This window comes from Peromyscus maniculatus, chromosome 8 (genome assembly GCF_049852395.1).
Source record: "Peromyscus maniculatus bairdii isolate BWxNUB_F1_BW_parent chromosome 8, HU_Pman_BW_mat_3.1, whole genome shotgun sequence".
NCBI lineage: Eukaryota > Metazoa > Chordata > Mammalia > Rodentia > Cricetidae > Peromyscus > Peromyscus maniculatus.
In genome coordinates this window covers 90,706,011-90,728,682 of record NC_134859.1, presented here as the reverse complement: position 1 = coordinate 90,728,682, position 22,672 = coordinate 90,706,011, and the positions used below count along the sequence as shown (strand labels likewise).

Sequence of the window (22,672 nt, the reverse complement as noted above, 5' to 3'; positions counted from 1 at the left end):
TAATTAGTGAGGGTGCACCTGAGTGATTAGAGTAGATGCTGGAGCTGCATTCCTGGGCTTTGACCTAAGCTCTGCAGCCCTGGGTAAAGTATCTCACTGTGAATTAACTTCCTCACCTGTAAAATGAAGAATATATGATGGTTGCTGTTTCACAGAACTGTTGTGAGGTTTAGTTGACTACATGGAATACTTATCTTAGTTCTTAGCATACATGAATGTTAACTTTGCAATCTCATTTATGTCCAGAGCTCATTCTTGTTCTTAGTTTTCTATATTTTGCATGTATTGTGTGCACTACTCAGGGCTAAGAAGTATGGGAGACATAGATGTGTGGCATTTTCTCTGGAACATGAAATAATAGATGGGGAAAGGGAGAATATTACATTAAAACTTTACCTTTGGCTCAAAGAGTGCCTGATTTTAAAATAAAGTAAAAATAGGTATTCCAGAATAGACAAAGCCATAGCTGCAAGAATAAGGATCTAATAGACTAGTCTACCAGCAGAGATTGAGTTAAAAGCAATGAGATGTCATGAAATACTTTGAATATCAACTCAAGTGGTTTGAAAGTCAACAGTGCAATACAGAGAACCATTATAAATTTCTAAGAAATATTGCAAAAGTATTAAAACAGAAAGGCAGAATCTTGCTCTGTAATACAGGCTGGCCTTGAGTTCATGATCATCCTGCCTCAGCTTCTCAAATGATAAATATAGGCATGTGTCTTAACGCCCAGAAACAGGATCATTTTAGCCTCCTTGTGTAGGGTAAGCCAGAGGGGAAGCTTAATTCTTGATGACCATATAGAAAAATGTACAAAGTCTAGGAATAAAGCGAACAAGAGCTGAGCCACTGCGGCTGTTATGGGAGTGGGAAGAAAAGCCTGAATCCCCACAGAGTAAGAGAAGATAGGATTTAGTGACTGCCCAAAGAGTTGAGGACTGATACTGGATGTGGTGGTGCATACCTTTAATCCCAGAACTCAGGAGGCAGAGGTAGGTAGATCTCTGTGAGTTCGAGACCACCCTGGTCTCCAGAGTGACTTACACGCCAGCCAGGGCTACAGGATTGGAGTGTGCCCACAATTTCTGTCCTGGATGAAGATGAGAATGACAGATGGACTCAGCAGTCAGGAACGAGAGCAGCTTGAGGGTGGTGAGTTCAGTTTTAGGCATTTTCCTTCTTGGTGAACATAAAATTAGACAGCTTGGGATTGAACGGAGATGTCCACTATCAAATGAGTGGATTTTTTTCTTCCCTACCACAAGAAAAAGTATGTTTAAACTGAGCAAGAAGGTCTTCACTGAGAAATAAGAGCAGAGCTAAAGGTAAATGCTCAAAGTGAGACACAGAGTTGAAATTAAACATAAATTAGGTGTTTAACATTAGATTCTTTTAAGCATGTGCCACTCAAGGATATATTTTCATTTTAAAAAGTCTTGGAAGCCTGGTGTGGTAGTATATACCTATAATCCTAGTACTTGGGAACTAAAGAATGAGAGTCACAAATTCAAGGCCAGCCTGAACTATGCTTAGTGAGATCCTGTCTCAGAATGACCAGAGGGCTAGGAATACAGCTCAGTGGTAGAATACTTGACTGGCACACAGAATGCCCTGGATTCCATTACTAGCTCTGTAAAAAAGGGTGAAGGATTGGGGCACCTGGGGAGGTTACTCAGCAGTTACTGGAGTTCAGATCCTCAGAATCCATGTCAATGACAGGTTGGTGTGACAGTCTATTTGTAATTACAGCCTGGAAAGTTAGAAGCACATTCTCCAGAGCAGTCTGGCTAGCAAGTCTACCATACCAGTGAGCTCTAGGTTGGATTGAAAGATTCTGCCTCAGTAAAGCAGGAGAGTGACTGAAGATGGCTCCTGACATCAGACGTGGGCCTCCACATGCACACACGCAACACGGAAGCAAAAGACACGGTGTTTCTAGGATAATCCAGAAAACTCATTTTGTGTAGCTTGCCGCGCTTCTCCTATGCCCTACCAACCAAAATCAACCCCGCTTGCATTTTGGTTTCTTCACAGGAATTTCCAAGGAAATGATATTTCTTACATTGACAAAAATGTTTGGAAAGCATACCGTTGGGCTGAGAAACTGTGAGTAGTATATATTCTCTCCAAGTGTTATAGAAATTATTGCCCTTTTTTGTCTAGATTTTGAAGTCAATATGTCTGAGGAAAGACATTTCCTCTGTTCATCCCACTGAATTTCTATAGAATAGATGGCTGGACATGGAGTGTTTAGGTTAGAGATAGGGAAACTTAATGGTTCTAAATAAACAAATAAATGGGTACTGCTTGAGTTTCTCTGGTAAGTTGCATGAGGACTAGGATGTGGTTCAGTGTTAGTACACTTGCCTAGTGCATGAGGCCCTGAGTTGGAACCAGTACATGCAAAATTTTTAAATTTAAATGTTGTGGGTTTTCATTGAAAGACAAATTTGTTTTCCAGTACAGAAATCAGACACTTTTTTTTGTGTGTGGTTTTTCGAGACAGGGTTTCTCTGTCTAGCCTTGGAGTCTGTCCTGGAACTTGCACTGTAAACCAGGCTGGCCTTGAACTCACAGAGATCTGCCTGCCTCTGCCTCCTGAGTGCTGGGAATAAAGACGTGAGCCAGCACTGCCTGGCCCATGATGATGTTTTGTTTTGTTTTTTCAACACAGTATTTATCCCTGTAGTTTTAGTGCCCGTCCTGAATCTCACTCTGTAGACCAGGCTGGCCTCAAACTCACAGAGACCCGCCTGGCTCTGCCTCTTGAGTGCTGGGACTAGAGGTGTGCATCACCACCATCCAGCTATGATGAAATTTTTAATGGTTATAAATTTAGAGGGATAGTGAAACCTTCCTTATGCTATAATCCCTCGGATCTGAGGTAACTGCTACTCAAAATTTGGTATATATCCTTCCAGACATATTTTCATATAGAAAAATAGGAGTATTGCTGCTTTCCTTACCACTTTTACATGATTGGTAACATTTGGTGACTTGATGGTTTCACTTTATGATATTTTAAAGTTTCCTTTCCCCTATGTAGAAGCTCATACTATTAATTTCCAGTTCTGCATAATATTTCATATAGGGCTGAGTTAAACATACTATATACCTCAGACAAGTGTTTCTATAGGCTAGATACTTAGAAATGGCATCTCTAGGGTGGAGACCATTGTATAGATGAAGTTTTAATTGCTTCCAAAAGAGCTGATGACAATTTATGTTCTCAGCAATAGCATATGACAGCATGTATTTCTCCATTCCATTTCACCACTGGATGTTGTCCATCTGTTTGATGATTTTTGATCCAGATAACCTTTTAATCTTCCAGAATTATCAGTGAAAATCACCTGACTGAATTACATAAGGATACATTTGAAGGCCTGCTGTCCCTCCAGGTTTTGTAAGTTAGTTAAGCATATCTATTTGTAAGTTATGAGTTATCTATTGCTTAACAAGGGATTTGAACTAGATAGATACTAACATCTCTTCAAGCAATAAAATTGTGCAATTATTGACTGGGTTTGACAGTGTTTGCTTATAATCCCAGGACTGAAGAGGTGGAAAATAGGAGGATTGCTCAAAGTTGGAGATCTTCATGGTCTACATAGTGGGTTTCACACCAGTTCCAGGGCTGCTTGGCCAAACCCTGGCTCTAAAGGCAAAAACATAATAAAACAGAATCTGCAGTTATGCCAGTCAGGGGTTGGGGGGAGGGCTCAGCCCATCTCTAACATGAAAATGCCTTCTATCCATTTTAAATTTCTTAAATCATATAGACAAGCTTCAGGTAGAAGAACTCCATTTGCAGGGGGAAATGTTAGTAAGGTCTAACTAACTAATTAACTAACAGTAATTACTGAGCAATTACTGGACCTCACACGACCCCTGTTTTCTTTTTTTTTCTTTTTTTTTCTTTTTTTTTTGGTTTTTTCGAGACAGGGTTTCTTTGTGTAGCTTTGCGCCTTTTCCTGGAACTCACTTGGTAGACCAGGCTGGCCTCGAACTCACAGAGATCCGCCTGCCTCTGCCTCCCGAGTGCTGGGATTAAAGGCGTGCGCCACCACCGCCCGGCTACGACCCCTGTTTTCTAAGGCATATGCTTGTATTTGGATCTAGTCTGTCATACCTCGATCAAGTCTGATCCATGTCCTCATTTACTATAGGAGTGGTTTGACACTTTAGAGGACTTGTGCCAGTGCCTTTTTTTGTTGATGTGACAGGGTGCCTGATGAGAACAACTTGGAGGAGGCAGGATTCATTTTGGCCCTTCAGTTCAGAGGTTTTTGGTTTATGGTAGCTGGCTCCATTGTTTCTGGGTCTGTGTGTGGGCTTGCGAATCCAACTAACTAACAAGTCTAATTCACTAATTTAGACTTTGCAAAAAAGATTTAAGACAGTGTAGTAGGATGTGAGAAATTAATGTTAACTTTGAATAATTGTATCAAATAGAAGAAAATAGACAACTATATTAATTTGAAGGTCATTAACCCAGAACGTTTTCCCCTCTTTGAGATACGGTCTCATGTAGTTCAAGCTTGCCTTAAACTCTCTAGATAGCCAAAGCTGGCTTTGAATTCTTGAATCTCTTGCCTCTATTTTCTAAGTGCTAGGATTACAGGCATTCATTATCACACAATTTATGTAATTCTGGGAATAAAATTCAAGATTTTGTACATGCTGGACAAGTACTCTTCTAACCACAATAATACCCTATGCTCTTTTGTTTGTTTTTGAGACTAGGACTCAAATGTATCCCAAGCTGATCTTGAATTTGCAACAGTCCTCCTACTTCAGGCCCCTAAGTGCTAGGATTGCATGCACATGCCATCATACCTAGTTTCTTATAATAATTTAATCTGAATTAAACTGACACTGAAATACTAAATAAGTAGCTAAATGCTAGATTGTATAAATAATATTATTAACATGATTAAGTCATTAGGAGAACAGACTGGTATTATAGTTTTTAATGTAATAGTTTTTATGCCTATGTGAAAATAGACAATAAAAGATGTGACTAGTGGCACACGCCTTGAACCACAGTCCTAGAGAGGTAGAGGCAGGTGGATCTCTTGAGTTTGAGGCCAGTCTGGTCTACATAGTGAGTTCTAGGCTAGCCATGGCTATAGTGTCTAGATACCCTATAAAAAAGTAAAAATCTTAACAACATTGTTGTCAAGGAGTGAGTATTTGCAATAGTAATTCTGTTTGTTTAGAGATAAGTATGCACTATGTTGTTCAGTGGGAAAGTTTGCTTTCTAACCTTTACCCATAGGGTGCAGAGTGGTGTACATCCTTAATCCTTATTGAGCTAAATAAAAACAACACTTTTTAAAAATGCATGGGGTATACTTTCTATTAGAGATCATTAGGGAAGTGCATATACAGATCTTTACATGGTTTTAAAAATCTTCCATCTGCTGGGTGTGGTGGCACATGCCTTTAATCCCAGCATTCTGGAAGCAGAGGCAGGTGGATCTCTCTAAATTTGAGGCCAGCCAGGACTACAAAGTGAGATTCATCCTAAACCAAACCAGAAACATTTTCCTTCTATTGACACTTAGAGAATGGCCATGATTGCACTGGCTCTACTTTTGTATTGGTATTTTTGGGGACCCTTTGCATCTGAACTCCCAAACTGTACAAAAATGTTTGGAGGGAAACAATAAAATACCTGAGTAGAGTAGTCCTCTTATTTATTTTAGTTTGTAAACAGTTGGTTCATGATAACATAATTTATTGTCATTCATTTATTTAAATGTCCCTCAATTTAAAAAAAATGTGCTCAAACAGAACTCGCCCAATACTGTGTCTATTATTGGAGGCACAGAGATGAGTAAGACAGGGTTCCTTTCCTCTCAAACTCATGCTCTTCGAGAGAAACAAACACAGGAGCATGAATCTTAATGCTGCTGAGATGCAGAGAGGGTTCAGCCATAAAGTCACAAACTGAATTTTTTCCAAATAAGCCACTTTTCTTAAATTCATCAACTATGTGTTTATTTTATAAATATTTGAGTTTGCTCAAATATTTGTGTCAGTCTCAAACTTGGTGGGCAATGTAGATGAGTTAGACTTCACACTTTCAAGGAATTTATGATTAGAAGAAGGGTTGTGAAAATAATTTCAAAAGTATGAGGGGGCTGGAGAAATGGCTCATCAGTTAAGAGCACTTGCTGCTTTGCAGAGGACACACACACACACACACACACACAAATTTTTTAAAAGTAATGAGGCCTGGTGATAGGGCTCAGTGGGTAAAAGCACTAGCCAGGAAAGCCCGTATTTGGTCCTCAAAACCCACATTAGAAAAAAGACAGATGTAACACTGTGAATCTTTCATCCCAGCACTACTGTGAAGAAATGGGGAGAGACAGGAGCTGGAAGTGTTTTCAGCCAGCTAGCCTCCAGTAAGCAGTGTGGCAGAAACAAGAGAGTCTTGCTTCAACAAAGTGAAAGATAGGAGCTGATTTCTGAAACTGTCTTCTGGCCTCCACACATGTACACATTCATGCATACATTTTTTAGGTCACTGAGGTATAAATTTTGTCTAGAGTACAGAAGAGGAGAAAAGACTTGGATTTAGTTCAGGGAAGCTGTTCCTACACTAATTGTATTTGGATAAAACCTTGAAGAATTACTGGGAATCATCCGATAGGCCCTTTGGGGAGAATGTGCGAAATACTAATAACAAGAGTGAAGAAAACGCCAAACACATCCAAGAGTTTGAGGGTGCCATGAGCACCTGCAGAGTATAAGGGAAAGAAGGACGGAACTGGGCCTTCTTTAGATTTGAATGCCAAGCTGAGGAGCCATTGTGGTACCATGACACTATAAAAAGAATCCTCATAGCACCACCTGGAGAGCTCGTTAGAACTTGATTATGACAGTGCCCCTACCCCAGTTACCAACTCTAGTAAGGCTGATTTCTACCTTCTGCAGCTCCCAGGGGCCAGATTTGCACCTGTACATTCAGTACTCGGGGCTGAGGTGAGAGGTGTGCATTCTACATTATGTTCAAAACAAAAGTCATTTAATAATTACTCTTCTCTCAGGAAAGACTGCCTCCAAAATTCACCAGCATCTGTAGCTGTCTTTGTATAGATGAAGATCATGAAGATTGAGACATTCGGAATAGATGTGGATCGGGGTAGGGGCTCTAGAAAGTTCAAGTATAAATCCAATGGTTTAGAGTCTAGACAAAAACAATAATATTATCAATTCTAAATTCTATTGTTTATTCATACTAATTAGATATCTAATAGCTAATCAAAGCAATATTTCCCTTTTCCTAGGGATTTATCCTGCAATAAAATACGCTATATTGAAAGAGGGACATTTGAATCATTACCTTTTTTGAAGTATATGTAAGTTACAAATACAACTCATTTACATTTGGAATTTTATAACCCCATGCTACTTATTCTGTTACGTGATTAAAATTTTGCTAGTAGGAAATAAGCCAGACTTAGAACAACGAATATTGCATGTTTTCTCTCATCTGTAGAAGCTAGGCTTATGCCTTTTTTTTTTCCAGTGCTGGGGACCGAACCCAAGGCCTTGTACTTGCTAAGCAAGCATTCTAATAATGAGCTAGATTCACAACCCTTAGACTTACATGTAAATACACATATGTGTGGCATAAAAGTAGAAGGTAGACTATGGAGGGCAAGAAAGAAGTCTAGAAAGATGTAAACAAGAGAGGACAGTGGGAGAAAGAAAGACAAAATGCCATTTTTTCTATCATTTGAAATCTAGATGTGTGTGTGTGTGTGGTGTGTGTGTGTGTGTGTGTGTGTGTGTGTAGCATGAAAGGAAAAGTGAGACTGTGGGGAGGAAAGGGACAAAAGGAAGGGACAATGGAGAGCAGCAGGAAGGATAAGTAAGCTACAACACATGCATGTATACATATACACACACACACATATATAATGTAAACTGTCATGATGAAATCCACTATACATATACAAATGAAATAAACTTTATAGCTAATAGAAAGTAACTACAATTACAAAGCAAGTTATTTTTCATGTGTGTGCCTGTGTGTGTGTGTGTGTGTGTGTGTGTGTGTGTGTCTGTCTGTCTGTCTGTCTGTCTGTCTGTTTGTCTGTGTGTACACCCATGTGGATGTGTGCACATTCTCATGCTTTAAGATCACAGAACTTGAGTTCTATCCTTCCACCATGTGAGTTCTGGGGCTTGAACTCAGGCTTGGTGATGATCATCTTTACCCACTGAGCCATCTCACCAGGCCACATTCTTTCAATCGATGGTAAAAATGAGTGAGACTTGAATCACAACACAGCACTGATTTTTAGTCAGTGTGGCTGTGTACCCAGGTGACATTCGTCAACTGTGGGTTAGCAACAGGCATCTAGTGTGCAGACCCCACAGCTGTTCTAAACATCCTCCAAGTATAGGACAAACCTACATAACAGAGAGGTCCAACCCAAAATTCAAGGATACTGAGGTTGTGAAACCCCCTCCTAGTAAAGTAAGATCACTGTAGTTAGTGCATTGCATATGTAAATATGAAGTGTAAATCATAAGCCAATATCATCCACAGTGAGATTTTCTTAGTGAATTGAGAAAACATTGAAACCATTTCTGAGAAAGGTTATGTTTCATCATATTTATATTAGAATGATTGTTAAGTGATAACTGTTCTGGAGAATTTTTTTTCTTTTGGCTTATGTCTTTAATTTTTTAAAATGATTTTAGGAACCTTGGGTGCAATTTACTCACTGAACTGAGCTTTGGAACATTTCAAGCATGGCATGGAATGCAGTTTTTACAGAAGTTGTAAGTGAAGTAGAAGTTAAGCACATGTAAATACTTATTTGTGTGTTAAAAACCCAATGGAGTATTGATTCACCGAGAGTAAACCCTGTGTGAACTGTGATAGCTTGTCTTAAGGTCCATTGGTTCTTTTCCAATGAGGAAACTAAGGCCCAGGAGACCAGGAGACCTGTGTAAATTACAGGACATGATCTGCTTTCCTAGTCCTGACCTTCAGCACAGACACTACAAGTACCACCACTCCAGTAACACTCACTAGGTATCATCATGGGGCCCTAGGGCTGTGGCTCTGATGTGTGATGCTTTTGGAAACCCACTTGTGATTCCCTCTCCCATGCACAGTTCCCAAAGAACAAGGACTAATAACAAGTCCTCCAGGGAGCAAAAGGTGTAGGTGCTTCCTCAGAAATGTAAAGCTGAGAATTCACCCTGTGACTTCTCTCCCCATCATCCAGAACATTATTTTTCAGGAAGTATATGCCTCTGAAATCATGGATTCTCTGTGGGTAAGAGGCACCTTTGCAGCATGGGATAAGATGCCATCTGCATTAAGCTATATGGTTGAAAATATTCATAAAATCTGTTGTTCTAGCCTGGTTCTGTATAATACTTTTCTTCCTCAAGAAGAAAGTGAATTTTATTAGCTTTTAGCCAAAAATTCATATTTGTCTGGCATTATGGCATCTGCTTAAATACCAGCAGTTGCACTCAGGAGACAGAGGCAGGAGGATCATAAATTGGAAGCAGTCTTGGACTAATAGTAGACTCTTGTGTCAAAAACAAAACAAAACAAAACAAAAACCCCACTTTGTGTGACATTCAGTGGCCAGGAGGGCATTATAAACTCAAGAGGAAATTTCTGCTCTGAATCTGATTTTGGGTGACTGTAACCTGTCTGGCAGGTCAGAAACCCAGATTCACAGTTGGTTCCCATTGGAGGAAGGGTTGGGATGTGCTAGAGCTGGATGAACTGTTCTGTAGATGCTTTGTGGCAGTCCCCTCTCTCCAGCACAGCTTGCTGACTCCTAACTTGGGGAAAGGAACCACAGGGTCTGCTTTTCAGGCAGAGGAGCATGGCTGGTGGGTTAGGAAAGACTCGTGCAGGAGACACTGACTTGTTATCTCTAGTTTGTGTCCATCTTTGCAGAAAGGGAGTCTGCTTCCCGGTGATGAGAAAAGCAGCGCTAACTGGTATTGGACATTGATATTCACATCATGTGGTCTGAATGGAATGATACCTGTCAGAATTCAGTCACTATCACAGATTGGCCCAGTGAGGTAGGCACAGTATATACTTGTAGGTCCTCAGATGCTGAGGCAGGAGGATGTCTTGAGCCCAGGAGTTCAAGGCTGACCCAGGCAGGATAGTAAGAACTCATTAAAAAAAAAAAGAAGTAGCAGCTTGACAACTATGGACACAACCACCAAGTGTATGCTGGGACTCCTTTGTTAAGATCCAACACCCAACTCTTTGTGATAGATTGGGCAGTTTTCTTCAGGAAATATTTCCCATGGTAGGACAGAAACTGCTGCTGCTTTATCATCGTCATCGTCATTCCTCCTCCTCCTCCTTCTTCTTTTCCTCCTCCTCTTGTATTTTTTTATTCTTCTCTCATACATTATATCCTAACTATAGTTTCCTCTCCCTCCACTCTTTCCATACCCCCACTTCCTCTCTCCCCCAGATCCACTTCTCCTGCTTCCCTTAAAAAAAAAAAAAAAAAAAAAAAAAAAAGAGCAGGCCTCCCAGGGATATCTACCGAAGATGGCATAACAAGGCACGATACAATGAGGCACAAACCCTCCTATCAAGTCTGGATGAGGCAACCCAGTAGAAGGAAAAGGGACCCAAGATCAGCATTGTTAAATGAGCTGTATAGGTACACTTCCTTGAATAAGAGTAGAAATGTATGTACAGTATGTTCTAACCAAAATAACCTTAAATTCGTTTCAACATAAAAAATCCACATCAGTGTAAAAAATTTAAAACTGGTAGTTGCTTTTTTTTTGTTTAAAAGTATATTCAATATTCTACCTTTTTATCTTATCATTTCTATAACATTTATAAAGCATAACAAAAATAACCTCAAATTTGTGTCAATATACAAAAATCCAAGCCAATGTAAAATATTTAAAACTTGTAGTTGCTTTTTAAAAGTAGATTCAATAATCTACCCTTTTATTCTATTTTCATATTCCTTCTTTTTCTTTTTAAAACAAGATCCCTGAATCTAATCTGCTTTGTTCAGATTTTTTCATAACTATTACCAATAACAACTTGTAACCAACTCCCCTAAATTATGACAAATATCCATAACCCACTAAATGACCAAAAACCACTTGGGAATGTGGGCATTGTGTTCTTAAAATTATTTCCTTCTGTCTGGGGGCAATGACATCTTTAGGAGACCCTGAAAAAATATTGGGTTAATTGTCAAGTCCTGGAAGTGCTAGCTATATCATTTGTTGTCCAGTCTCTGTGTAATGGGAAAGTGCAGGGTTTGTCTCAAGTCCTGACTAGAGTAGTCTGTGAGGCTGGATCATCTCAGCAAGCCACCTTGAAATTGTCCTGAGCAGTTTGTAGTCCAAAGCTGAACTTTAGGTGGTGTTTGTCAGCTTAGTGGTGTTATCATAGTCCAGGTGGGATCGTTGTGGGGCCCCACCATCCTTTTGGAGACTTCAAAGGTCACTGTCAGGCATTTTCATGGTTCACTGCAGAAAACTTAAACATTTTAAATGTCATATGCAGCAGATCTCAAAGAGATTAAAGGACTATAATTTGTTATGTTCATTCAGAGTACAAAAGCTTAATTCCTAGTTACTTGATAGAGACTCAAACACGAAATCATGTACCGGGACCTAGATTAAGCCCTTTTTTAGAATTAGTACTCTATATGACAATATCACAATAAAAAGTTTAATATACATTAATCTTACAAATTTTGATATAATATTCATACCATAAGGAAAGTTTTAAAAAGTCAAAATAAAACCCAAGGATTAATGAGATTAGTAGCAATAGAATAGTCCCTTAATTTTGGTTTTTCTCTGTCCCATATCAGGTGGCTTTTCTGACATTAGACAGAGATTTTAGATTTTACTTTAACAAGCATGCTTGGGTTTAGAGGAGGAGAGAACCATGCTCCAACTCCAAAGCCAGCTTAAATTTTTAATTGAGCTGGGACTATAAAAAGACCATTTGCATTATATGTCTGTAGAGAATAGCAGAATCAAGCATTTAGGAAGATTTATGAAATTTTATCCTGTGGGAAATGTGATATACCAATAGGCCAATTTATTTCTTCCTTTCTTGGTATATTTTCTCTGGATGATTCATCCTTTTTCTTCAGATGTTTCATTTGTCCAGTGGTCTTCAGATTCCTTAGCTGGTTGCCTTTATTCTCCTGGAAAGACAAAAACAAAACCCTGCCCCCCACCTTAACTTTGGGGAGTTTCCCTTTTGGCAAGTTATATCTGATTAAATGAAAAGAATTTGTTAGTTTTGTTAGTTTAGACTGAATGGTCATGCTGGTTGATGAACTATCACCTCTTCTATCAAGAAGTCTCTTATTCCAATCCAATCTTTATCAATCTTGATGGTATCCACAGCTTTTCTTCTCCTGTAGAAACAAAAGCAAAACCTCTTCCCTAATGTAACACATACCCTGGTTTCCATTCTGAGGTCAACACATCTTTAAAGTATACACACTGATTTAATTCGGTAGTTTTTTTCTATTAGCCAGTGTCTCTCCACAGCTGTTGTTTCTTTCTCATTAGCATTTAGAAAATTTAAAGTTAATAAAACATTAGGCAATATATCTCTGTGGGTCTTTATTACACTTTTCTGTTTATTAAGCATATCTTTTAGAGTTCAATTAGATCTTTCTATAACTGCTTACCTTGTAGGATTGTGTGGTATACCTGTAATATGATTTATGTTTCATTTTACTAGAGACATATGCTAGAGCATTGTCAGTCTTAATTTGTACAGGTATTCCCATGATGGCCGTGACTTCTAACAAATGTGTGATTACAGAATCAGCCTTTTCAGAACTCAAAGCAGTTACCCATTGAAATCTTCAATATGTGTCTATGGTATGATGTACATATTTTAATTTTCCAAATTCTGTAAAATGAAACACATCCATTTGTCAAATTTATTTGAGTACTCTTTGGCTTACTTCCTGCAGGTAGTGGAATTTGATGATACAAGGAACAAGTAGGATATTTTCTTATAAATTCTATCTCTGTTCCTTTGAAATCCCTTTATCCTCATGGCCCTTGACTAATTTCTTACCCTTTGTGGGTGCTCCTATTTAGACACACATATCCAATGATTCAAGCTAACATACACAACAATAGAGAACATTGTGGTGTCTTTCTGGGTCTAGGTTACCTCACTTAGAATGATTATTTGTATCTATATCCACTTATATGCAAATTTCACTTTTCTTTAAAGCTAAATAATAGCCTTTTGCATATTTGAAGCACATTTTCATTATCTAGTCATCCATTGATGCACATCTAGGCTGTTGTATTTCCTGGCTATTGTGAAAAGAGCAGCAGTAATCAGGGAATAACAAGTATCTCTGTAATATGATAAAGAGTTCTTTGACATTAAGCCCAGGAGTGATATTGTGTATACAGTAGCTCTGTCTCTAGCTTTTTTGAGGGATCTCCCCCACTGGTTTTCATAGTACACCAGTTTGTACTCCCATGGGCTGTTCATTACCACTGAGCTGGAGAATGAGGAATGATCCAGAGCAAGTTAAAACAACACACTTTTCATTACTTCTATTACAGAGATTGAGTTAGATTTTCTCAATAAATAAATTATTCTGTAGTGTGATGAGCCTTTGATTAAATTTACAAAGTTCTGAAAAAAGTGGTTCTGGCTTTTTTTTTTTTTTGACAGTTCACCATTTGATAGAGGAATGAATTCTGATATTCTTACATTATTGTTTTCATTAATGTCACTATGTTGTCATGACTTTAAGTCTCTAAAGTCTCAATAACAATAGGCTAGTTAGGTATTAGTCATGGAAATGATTAGGGAAAAGAATATAGAGGCATTCTCAGATAAGCACAGAAAGTTTAAACCAGTATTTCTAAGCCAATCATGACAATGCTTTAAATGAGATTTAAATCAGGAGGATCAGAGTTTCAAGGGCATCCTGATATGCTTAGTGAGTTCTGGTTTGGGGCTAACCTTATTTACATGAGACTGTGCCTCAAAAAACAAACACACAAAACAAGAAATAATTTCTAACTCATTATTTTATACAATTAATATACACTGAAAAAAAAAGAAATTTTGAGGTTTTCCATATTAAGTCCTCTGAAAATCAATGTTAAGTTGCAGCTCTCTTAAATCTTTTCTGATAAGTTAAACACAAGCTCTGGTGTCCAAACTGACTTCAAATTTCTACCTTACTGTTTATGATCTTAGAAACAAAACAAGCCTCTGTGTACCTGGTTTCCTCGTGGGTACATGGACCAGTTATAACCTGGACCACTTAAGATATTGTTACAATTAAACATAAAACAGTAATCACGGATGTCTGGAAGCACAATGGATCTTTTAATACAATATTTGTATTATTTCTTTGAGAATTTCATACAGTGTAGTTTAATGATACTCACCTCTCTCCTCCTCCGGCCCCTCTCAGATCCACCCCTGATTTCATGTCCTCTTTTTTTTTTTTTAATACTCATTGTGGTAGTTTGAAAGAAATGTTCCTCATTATCTTAGTCATTTGAATCCATGGTCCCCAGTTAGCTCCATTTGAGGAGGTTTAGGAAGTGCAAGCCTTGTTTTAAAAGGTCCATCATTGATGATGAGCTTTCAGCGTTTAAAGACTTGCACCATTTGAAGTTTGCTTTCTCTGCTTCCTGTGAGCCCCGAGCTTCCGACTCCTGCTGTCATTTCTGTGCTCTACCATCATGGACTCTTTTCTGTATGTTGCCTTGGTTAAGAGTGCTTTATATCACAGCAATAGAAATACACCCATTGTGCCTATGCATTCCTAATTGTGGAAGCATTACTGGAGCATGGTTGTCCTATCAGGAGTCTCACTCTGAAAAACTTATTCTCCCCACTCCAGAAACATTCAGCTGTCCACAACTCCTCAGTTAGAGGTGTCTCTTAGTTAGGATTTCAATTGCTATGAAGAGACACCATGACCATGACAACTCTTACAAAGCAAAACATTTAACGGGCTGACTTACAGTTCAGAGGCTTAGTCTGTTATCATCATGGTGGGAAGGATGGTGGCATGCAGCCAGACATGGTGCTGGAGAGGTAGCTGAAAGTTCTACGTCTGGATCAGCAGACAGCAGGAAGAGAGAGTGAGCCACTAGCCCTGGCTTGAACTTCTGAAACCTCAAAGCCCACCCTCAGTGACACACTTCCTCCAACAAGGCCACACCTCTGAATAATGCCACTCCCTATAGGCCTATAAGGGCAGTTTCATTCAAACCACCATAGGATGGGACTTGTGAACCCTTTTCCCCTCCAGCACAATCAGTGTTGGCCAAAATAATTATTAATATGTGATATAGACATGCACTGAATTGATTAGCTTTAACCTGAAGGCAGATTTCTGTTCTTCTGTTTGACTTCAACTCTTCTTTTCTATTTTGTTTTTGTTTGTTTCCCAGCCTGGGCACCAAAACAAGGCCTGTGTCAACATAGTGGGAGAGAGAATTTATTGATTTCATTGATGTATAAACAGTGTTGCTTATTTATCCAACAGACATTTTTAAAATACCATAGTAATTTCAGGCACAGGACGACAGTAACAGTAAGTCCTGGTCCCTGCCCTCAGAAGTTCATGGACCAGGAGACAGACAAATGGTGACAGGCACCCTCACACAGGCTTGGTTAACCAAGAATGCAAGTGAGCATTTGCTGGAGTTTGGATACGACCAGTTCCTCCTCTGACATCCTTTGTTCTTTGTCTCCAAAGCCAGGGAAGTAATCTCCCCAGCCCTCAGCCCCTCTCCCACAAAGTTTTCCTCCCTTAACTGAGTGAATTAACAACAAATTATTTTATATTTCTAAAAATGGACAAGCATCTTGGATTGTGGAAGTCATTAAAAATAATGTTTCCTACATTGAAAGGGTTTACTATCAGTGTAATTGTAGGATTTAAAAATTTTTTTTAGATTTATTTATTTTTGTGTCTGAGTATTTTCCCTGCATGTGTGTCCACACACACTGTGCCCTCAGAAGTCAGAAGAGGACATTGGATCTCCTGAAGCTGGAGTTATGGATGGTTATAAACCTCTGTGTCAATGCTGGGACCTGACCCTGGGTCCTTTATAAGAGCAGCCAGCACTTCTGACCACTGAACCATATCTCCAGCTCCTCATCTGTAAAATATTTGAATGAAAAATTCTTTGGCATTTTTTTCTTTGCAATCCACTTTTTTCCCTGTTTTTCCCCCTATGGTCTTTTTATTTTCTGTACATGTGGATTGTTTCCAAACTAGGAATGTCTATGGAGTCTAGGGGTGGTTTATAGGTAAACCAAAATGTTTTTTTAATGTCTACTCATTTATTTTGTGTCTGTGTGTGGATACATTTATGCTAGGGCATGTGATTGCCATGGTATGTATGTAGAGGTCAGAGAACAACTTGGGAAAGTCAGTGTTTTCCTTCCATCATGCAGGTCCTGGGGATTGAACCTGAATTGTCAGGCTTTCTCAAATTGTCATCCTCCTTTACCTGTTGAGCCATCTTCTTGGCCCACAAAGCAATTTAAAAAAAAATCCATACCAAAGAAATTAATATAAAGTTTATAAGTAGACTCATGCACATTGAAAATGCCGATAATTTCAGTTACTTTGTATTTTTCAGGATTCTCAGCCGTAATCCTCTCACAATTGTTGAAGATCCCTACTTTTTTAAATTGCCAGCAGTAAAATATCTGTAAGTATTGTGATGATAATCTTATGGTTCATGAGATGATTCCTGTCCTTCTTATTGATTTTCACTGGAGAGTATTTTTCTCATTTCTTATTAATTCTTTGGTAATATCATACACTGTGTTTCGATCATATTCATCCCTTTCTCAACTCTTCCAAATCCACATCCCTTCCTACCCACCCAGCTTTGTGTTCTTATACTTTTGTTTGTGTGGCTTTCCAATGGAGCATGGTCAGCCTGTCTGGGGCCACACTCTTAAAGCAGGCCTCCCCTTTCCAGTTGCTATCAGTTGCCAATAGCCCCTTAGCTAATGGCATCATTTCATGCCCTCTCTTTGTCTGGCTTGTGTTTATACGGGTCTCATACATACATGCTGTCACAACTGCCATGATAGGTCTGGAAAACACTGCTGCCTTGTAGTCATCCACAGCATCGGGCTCTTAAAATCTTTTTGCCCTCTCTTCCACAGTGACTCCTGAGCCTTAAGAGAGAGGTGTGATGTAAAATGTCCCATTTAGAGCTGAGTATTCTGCAGTCTCTTATTCTCTAACAATGACCTCTGTGGGTCTCTGTGTTAAATGCCATCTATTCCAAAAAGAACCTTCTCTAGTAAGGGTTGAGGGATGCATTACTCTAGGGATTTAAAGATAAGTCATTAGAATTTCATTTAGTACTATATCCTTTAGCAGAGTGATAATAGTAGGTTTACCTTTAGGGCCTATGACCTCTATAGGCATAGATTCATGCCTCAATAATGTGCCAGGTATGGGTTTTAGCTTGTGGAGCAGATCTTAAATTCATCAGAAAATGGTTATTTATTCTTACGTTGTGCCAGTATTAATCAGTGAGCATGCTTTGCCCAGCCAATTATTATTTTAGCTTGCAGGGTTCATGGTTGAGTAGGATTGATGATTACTTTCTCCTCTGGTATTGTGCATAGCACCCTCCAACACTATTAAAGCTAGCCAGTAAATATGAAACTTCCAGTTGAGTACCAATTTTATTTCTCCATATTCTGTGGCTCAAGTATGTGATACCTTCTACAGTGAGGTAATATCATCATGTTATGGAAGATAACCAAGAGCATTAGCAATAACCTATAATATTTGGAAATCTATGGGACCTCAGAGGCCAAAACAAGTAACCCATTCCCAATAATTTTTTTTATTTGTTAGCCTGTGGTGTCTCATAAGGAAATTGTTTCCTTATTATAGGTTACTCCACTTAAACTGTGTGTTAGGATTTCTGTTGCTGTGAAGAGACACTATGACCACAGCAACTCTTATAAAGGAAAACATTTAATTGGGGCTGGCTTACAGTTTCAGAAGTTTAGTCCATTATCATCATGGTGGGACATGGTGGTATGTAGGCAGACATGGTGCTGGAGAAGTAGCTGAGAATTCTAGATCTTGACCCACAAGTAGCAGGGAGAGATTGCCACACTGGGCATGGCTTGAACATATATGAGACCTCAAAGCCTACCTCCACAGTGACATACATACATACAAGGCCACATCTACTCCAACAAGGCCATACTTCTTAATAGTGATGTCCCTTAGGCCGGGCGGTGGTGGCGCACGCCTTTAATCCCAGCACTCGGGAGGCAGAGGCAGGCGGATCTCTGTGAGTTCGAGGCCAGCCTGGGCTACCAAGTGAGTTCCAGGAAAGGCACAAAGCTACACAGAGAAACCCTGCCTCGAAAAACCAAAAAAAAAAATAGTGATGTCCCTTATAGGCCAGGCATTCAAACACATGAGTCTGTGGGGGCCATACCTATTCAAACCACCTCTCCTTCTCCCTCCCTCCCTCCCCCCTCTTCCTCTCCCTCCTCCTCCCCCTCCCCTCCCTCCTCCCCCTCCTCTCTCTCTCTCTCTCTCTCTCTCTCTCTCTCTCTCTCTCTCTCTCTCTCTCTCCCCCCCCCCTCTCTCTCTGTGAGATATCTTCTGTAGTGGTAGAAGTTTCCATACAACTTTTTCAAAAGGTCTTTAGTGTTATTCCTTTCTGTATTCTGTCCCCTACCTTGCCCATCAAAGAGTATTTTGTCTTAAGGATGAAAAAGTCACAATTTCAGTTTTAACTTGATTATTTAAAAATGCTATTAAAGGGCTGGAGAGATGGTTCAGTAGTTAAGAGAAGAGTATATGCTACTTTTGCAGAGAACCTAAGTTTTGATTCCTAGCTCCCAAGCTGGCTGATCATAACTGCCTTTGTTTCCAGCTCTGGAAGAATCTGATGCTTCTGGCCTTCATAGATACCTATACTCATAGATTACCACACACGGATCCATGTACACATAATTTAAAATAAAATTAATCCTTTCAAATGTTATTAACAAAGAAAATGATGAAGAAAGCATAAATAAAGACATTCAGCCTGGGGAAAGACCAGTATTAAAGATCATAGAGAGATATGCAACATGGACAAAGCTGGTCTCAGCAGTTGAGATCTTTTGCAGCTCTGTTGTGAGTCCTAGCATTTGAATCCTAACACCTACGTGGGTAGCTCACAACACACTTTGACTGCAGCCCTAAGAGATCCAGTCCTCTTTTCTGGCTTCTATGGCACCCACACACATTCACGTGCATCTGCTTAGGCACACAGATACATATACACACAGAATAAGTCAAGAGAAAGAGTATATCATTGTTTCAGAAAGCAAAGAAGCATAAGTGTATACTATTTTTAAAAAGAACAGGAAATAGAAAGTAGTAGTAATGTGATCATGCAATATGAAAATGAGAAGTAAGAAGACAATTCTATTCAATGCCATCTCGTTAAGTGGATGGTGTAAGTGGTAGCCTTAGATATCGTAAGCTCTATAGAAGTTTCTTCTCTGACGGGCTTACTTACTCCTGAGCCAGATAGCTTCATAGGAGAGCCAGGGTTTAAGTAACCACATGTGACGAAAATGGTTCCTCATGAAATCTGGCTTTCTCCTTCAGAGACCTGGGAACAACCCAAGTGCAACTGACGACGCTTGAGAACATCCTCATGATGACTCTGCAGTTGGAACATCTGTAAGGTTCATTTTCTTAGAATAATTTCACCTAGCTCTTTTTCAAGTTTGTTTTATGCTAGTTTTTTATTTTATTAATTTCTTGTCAAGATAATTGAGAGAAAGTTTTCATGCAGTTAAGTTCCAGTACAGAGTTGGATGTATTCGCATAGCTGGCTAGCCACTGCCACAGAGCTTAGGTAACTGCACTCTGTCGCCCCCAAGAGGCCCATCATGGGCAGTGAGGTGGCTCAGTGCACAGCACTGTGAACGCCTGGTGACACGAATTTAGTTCCTAGAAACTACATTACATGCAGTAATAAAAGTTCAAAGGCCCCTCATGTGCCTTTTCAGTCAGTCACTCCTTTCATCCTTTAATCCATTACTGTTCTTATTTCTGAACCTATAGTTTACCTTTCCCAGCACATCTCATAAATGATATCCCATAGTGTGTGGCCATTTGGATCTGTCTTCTTTCATTGAGTGTGGTCTTTAACATATCTCATCAGCAGTATATGGCAGTTGCTCCATTCACCTGGTCTTTATTTTTCAGTTTTTTAAAAGCATTTACCTGGATTAGGGGTGTAGCTCAGTTAGTAGAATGTTTGCCTAGCATGTATGATGCCATGGGTTTGATATAAACCAGGCATGGTGGTGAATATCTGTCCTCCCCAGCACTCACAGAGTGTAAGCAGGAGAATAAAAGATTAAGGTATCTTTGGCTACATAGATAGTTCCTGGCTAGCCTGGGATACATATGAGACCCTGTCTCAACAACAATAAAAAGTTGTCTTCCTACTAGCTGATACCTAGTAATGTTTGTGTTCTTATAATCTAATTTGCATTTGTTTAATAACGGGTGCTGTGGAGTGTGTGGTTATACCCAGGTATGTTTTAGTGGTGTGTATTTACACCTGTATCCATATCTGAATTGGATGTTTTTGTTCTTGTTGAGCTGTGGTTTTGGGTTGTCTTTGAGACAGAGTCTCTTTTATGTAGCCCAGGTTGCCCTTGAACTTGCTGCTATCCTCCTGCCTTTGCCTCCTGAATTCTGGCTTTGCAGACTTTGGCCACCATACCCAGTTTCTTACCAAGGATCTCTTTTTCTCTATTTATTTTGTGTGCATGTATTTGTGTGTGTGTGAATGTGTGTGGTGAGTACATGCCATGGCACACATGTGAAGATCTAAGGACAACTTCCAAATGTCTCCTTCCACCATATGGCTTCTGAGTATTGCAAATGCCAATACCCACTGAGCCACCTTGCTTAGTTATTTGCTTTCCATACTCTGCATACAAGTCCTTCCTCCCAGATATGTGTTTAATCAGTATCTTCTCTCTGGTTGTGGCTGATGCTTTCACTAATAAAATATCTTCTGAAGAGCACATGTTTTTAAATTTTTATGTATGATGAACTCTAGCAGTGTTTCTTCTATAGCATGTACTTTTTTTGGTGACTTACATAAGAAATCTTTGAGTTACCCATTGTTGGAACTATAGCACAGGTGGGTAAGAATGGCATGGAGGTAATAGTCTGAAGGGTACCAGCCTGGAAGTCTTGCAGAGGGGGACCAAGTAGTCAGGGTTTGCTGCAGCAGCAAGCATTGCCCCGCCCCCTCTTTTCAGCTGTACTCTGGCCCCTGCTGCAAAGAAACAGGCAGTGGCTACCAGCCTGGCATGATCTCTGCCTGCCACATTTTCCTCTTGGGCAAGGTAGCACAAGTTCCCCCATGGCTGTCTGGTTCTAGAAACAAAAACTCTCAAGAGGCAGGCGACAGTTTTGCAGATGAGGTTTCTGAAGATTGAGTAGAAGCTACTCAAGATTCAAATGACAGATAAGCTCATGGCCAGGTGATGCCCAGTGCATGCCTTCTCCAGCCTGACAGGAACCATGTAGCAGCTTCAAGACCCTTTTCCAGATGCCTGTAGACTTTACCCAGAAGAATGACTGCTATGAAGCAGCTTCAGGTGAAATGTGCTCACAGAGAAATACAGGTTTTCTGAGGAAGATCAGAAGGACCTGGAGCAGAAGTGTCAACACTGTGGCAGCCTCTATTGATAAGAAACGGGACTTCATCCTGGTGATGCCCAAGATGAACACAAAGAGGAACTACAGGCAGGGAAGAAAGCAAGAGCAGGAAAGGAATCAGCAATAATAGAATCCCACTGCATCCCAAAGGACTCATGACATTAGCACTGTCCACCTCTAAAGATATGGACAGTGAGTCAGTGCAGGAATATGGTGACCTGAAACACTAGTGGCTGTTTATATTAAAGTGACATTTTGGACTTTAAACGCCCTGTCTTTTTTGTTAGAGCTGCACTTTGAACCCACCAACTATTTTTTTATTTTTATTTTTTTTGGTTTTTTCGAGACAGGGTTTCTCTGTGTAGCTTTGCGCCTTTCCTGGAACTCACTTGGTAGCCCAGGCTGGCCTTGAACTCACAGAGATCCGCCTGGCTCTGCCTCCCGAGTGCTGGGATTAAAGGCGTGCGCCACCACCGCCCGGCTTCCCACCAACTATTTTATCAGTCCCCTCAGGACAAAAACGTGTGCTGCAGTCAGAGCCAAGACAATGGCTGACCCCTTTTCCTTTGGATACTCTGAAATATGTACTGTCACAGGGATATAACTGACTTGAAAAAAGGGAACAAAATGTTAACTGTTACTGCCAGGAATGGTCATGGATCACTGCAGAAAACTTAAACTTTTTTAAATGTCATATACAGCAGATCTCTGAGAGGTTAAAGGACCATAATTTCTTAAGTACATGCAGAGTACACAAACTTAATTCCTAGTTACCTGCTTCAGACTCAAGGCCGAAATCACCTACAGGAAGCTACATGAAGCCTGTTTCTAGAATTAATGCTCTATGTGACTTGTTTGTTTGTTTGTTTGTTTTTTGAGACTGGGATTCTCTGTGTAGTTTTGGTGCCTGT

The 22,672-nt window shown here is 39.7% G+C and overlaps 1 protein-coding gene across 8 annotated transcripts in view; it reads left to right on the top strand.

Moving 5' to 3' along the window:
* Positions 1 to 22,672, top strand: part of LOC102914574 (leucine-rich repeat-containing protein 37A-like) — a 58,244-nt gene that overhangs the window by 15,606 nt on the left and 19,966 nt on the right. For 4 of the 8 annotated variants that reach the window (XM_076543479.1, XM_076543478.1, XM_076543477.1 and 1 more), the window contains 6 exons: positions 2,038 to 2,109; positions 3,338 to 3,409; positions 7,305 to 7,376; positions 8,731 to 8,811; positions 16,669 to 16,740; positions 19,680 to 19,754. In XM_076543479.1, the coding sequence (XP_076399594.1) occupies positions 7,375 to 7,376; positions 8,731 to 8,811; positions 16,669 to 16,740; positions 19,680 to 19,754 (230 nt within the window). In that variant the 5' untranslated portion in view covers positions 2,038 to 2,109; positions 3,338 to 3,409; positions 7,305 to 7,374. The remainder of the gene's footprint in view (positions 1 to 2,037; positions 2,110 to 3,337; positions 3,410 to 7,304; positions 7,377 to 8,730; positions 8,812 to 16,668; positions 16,741 to 19,679; positions 19,755 to 22,672) is intronic. The other 4 variants (XM_076543480.1, XM_076543476.1, XM_076543481.1 and 1 more) reach the window with 2 other exon arrangements.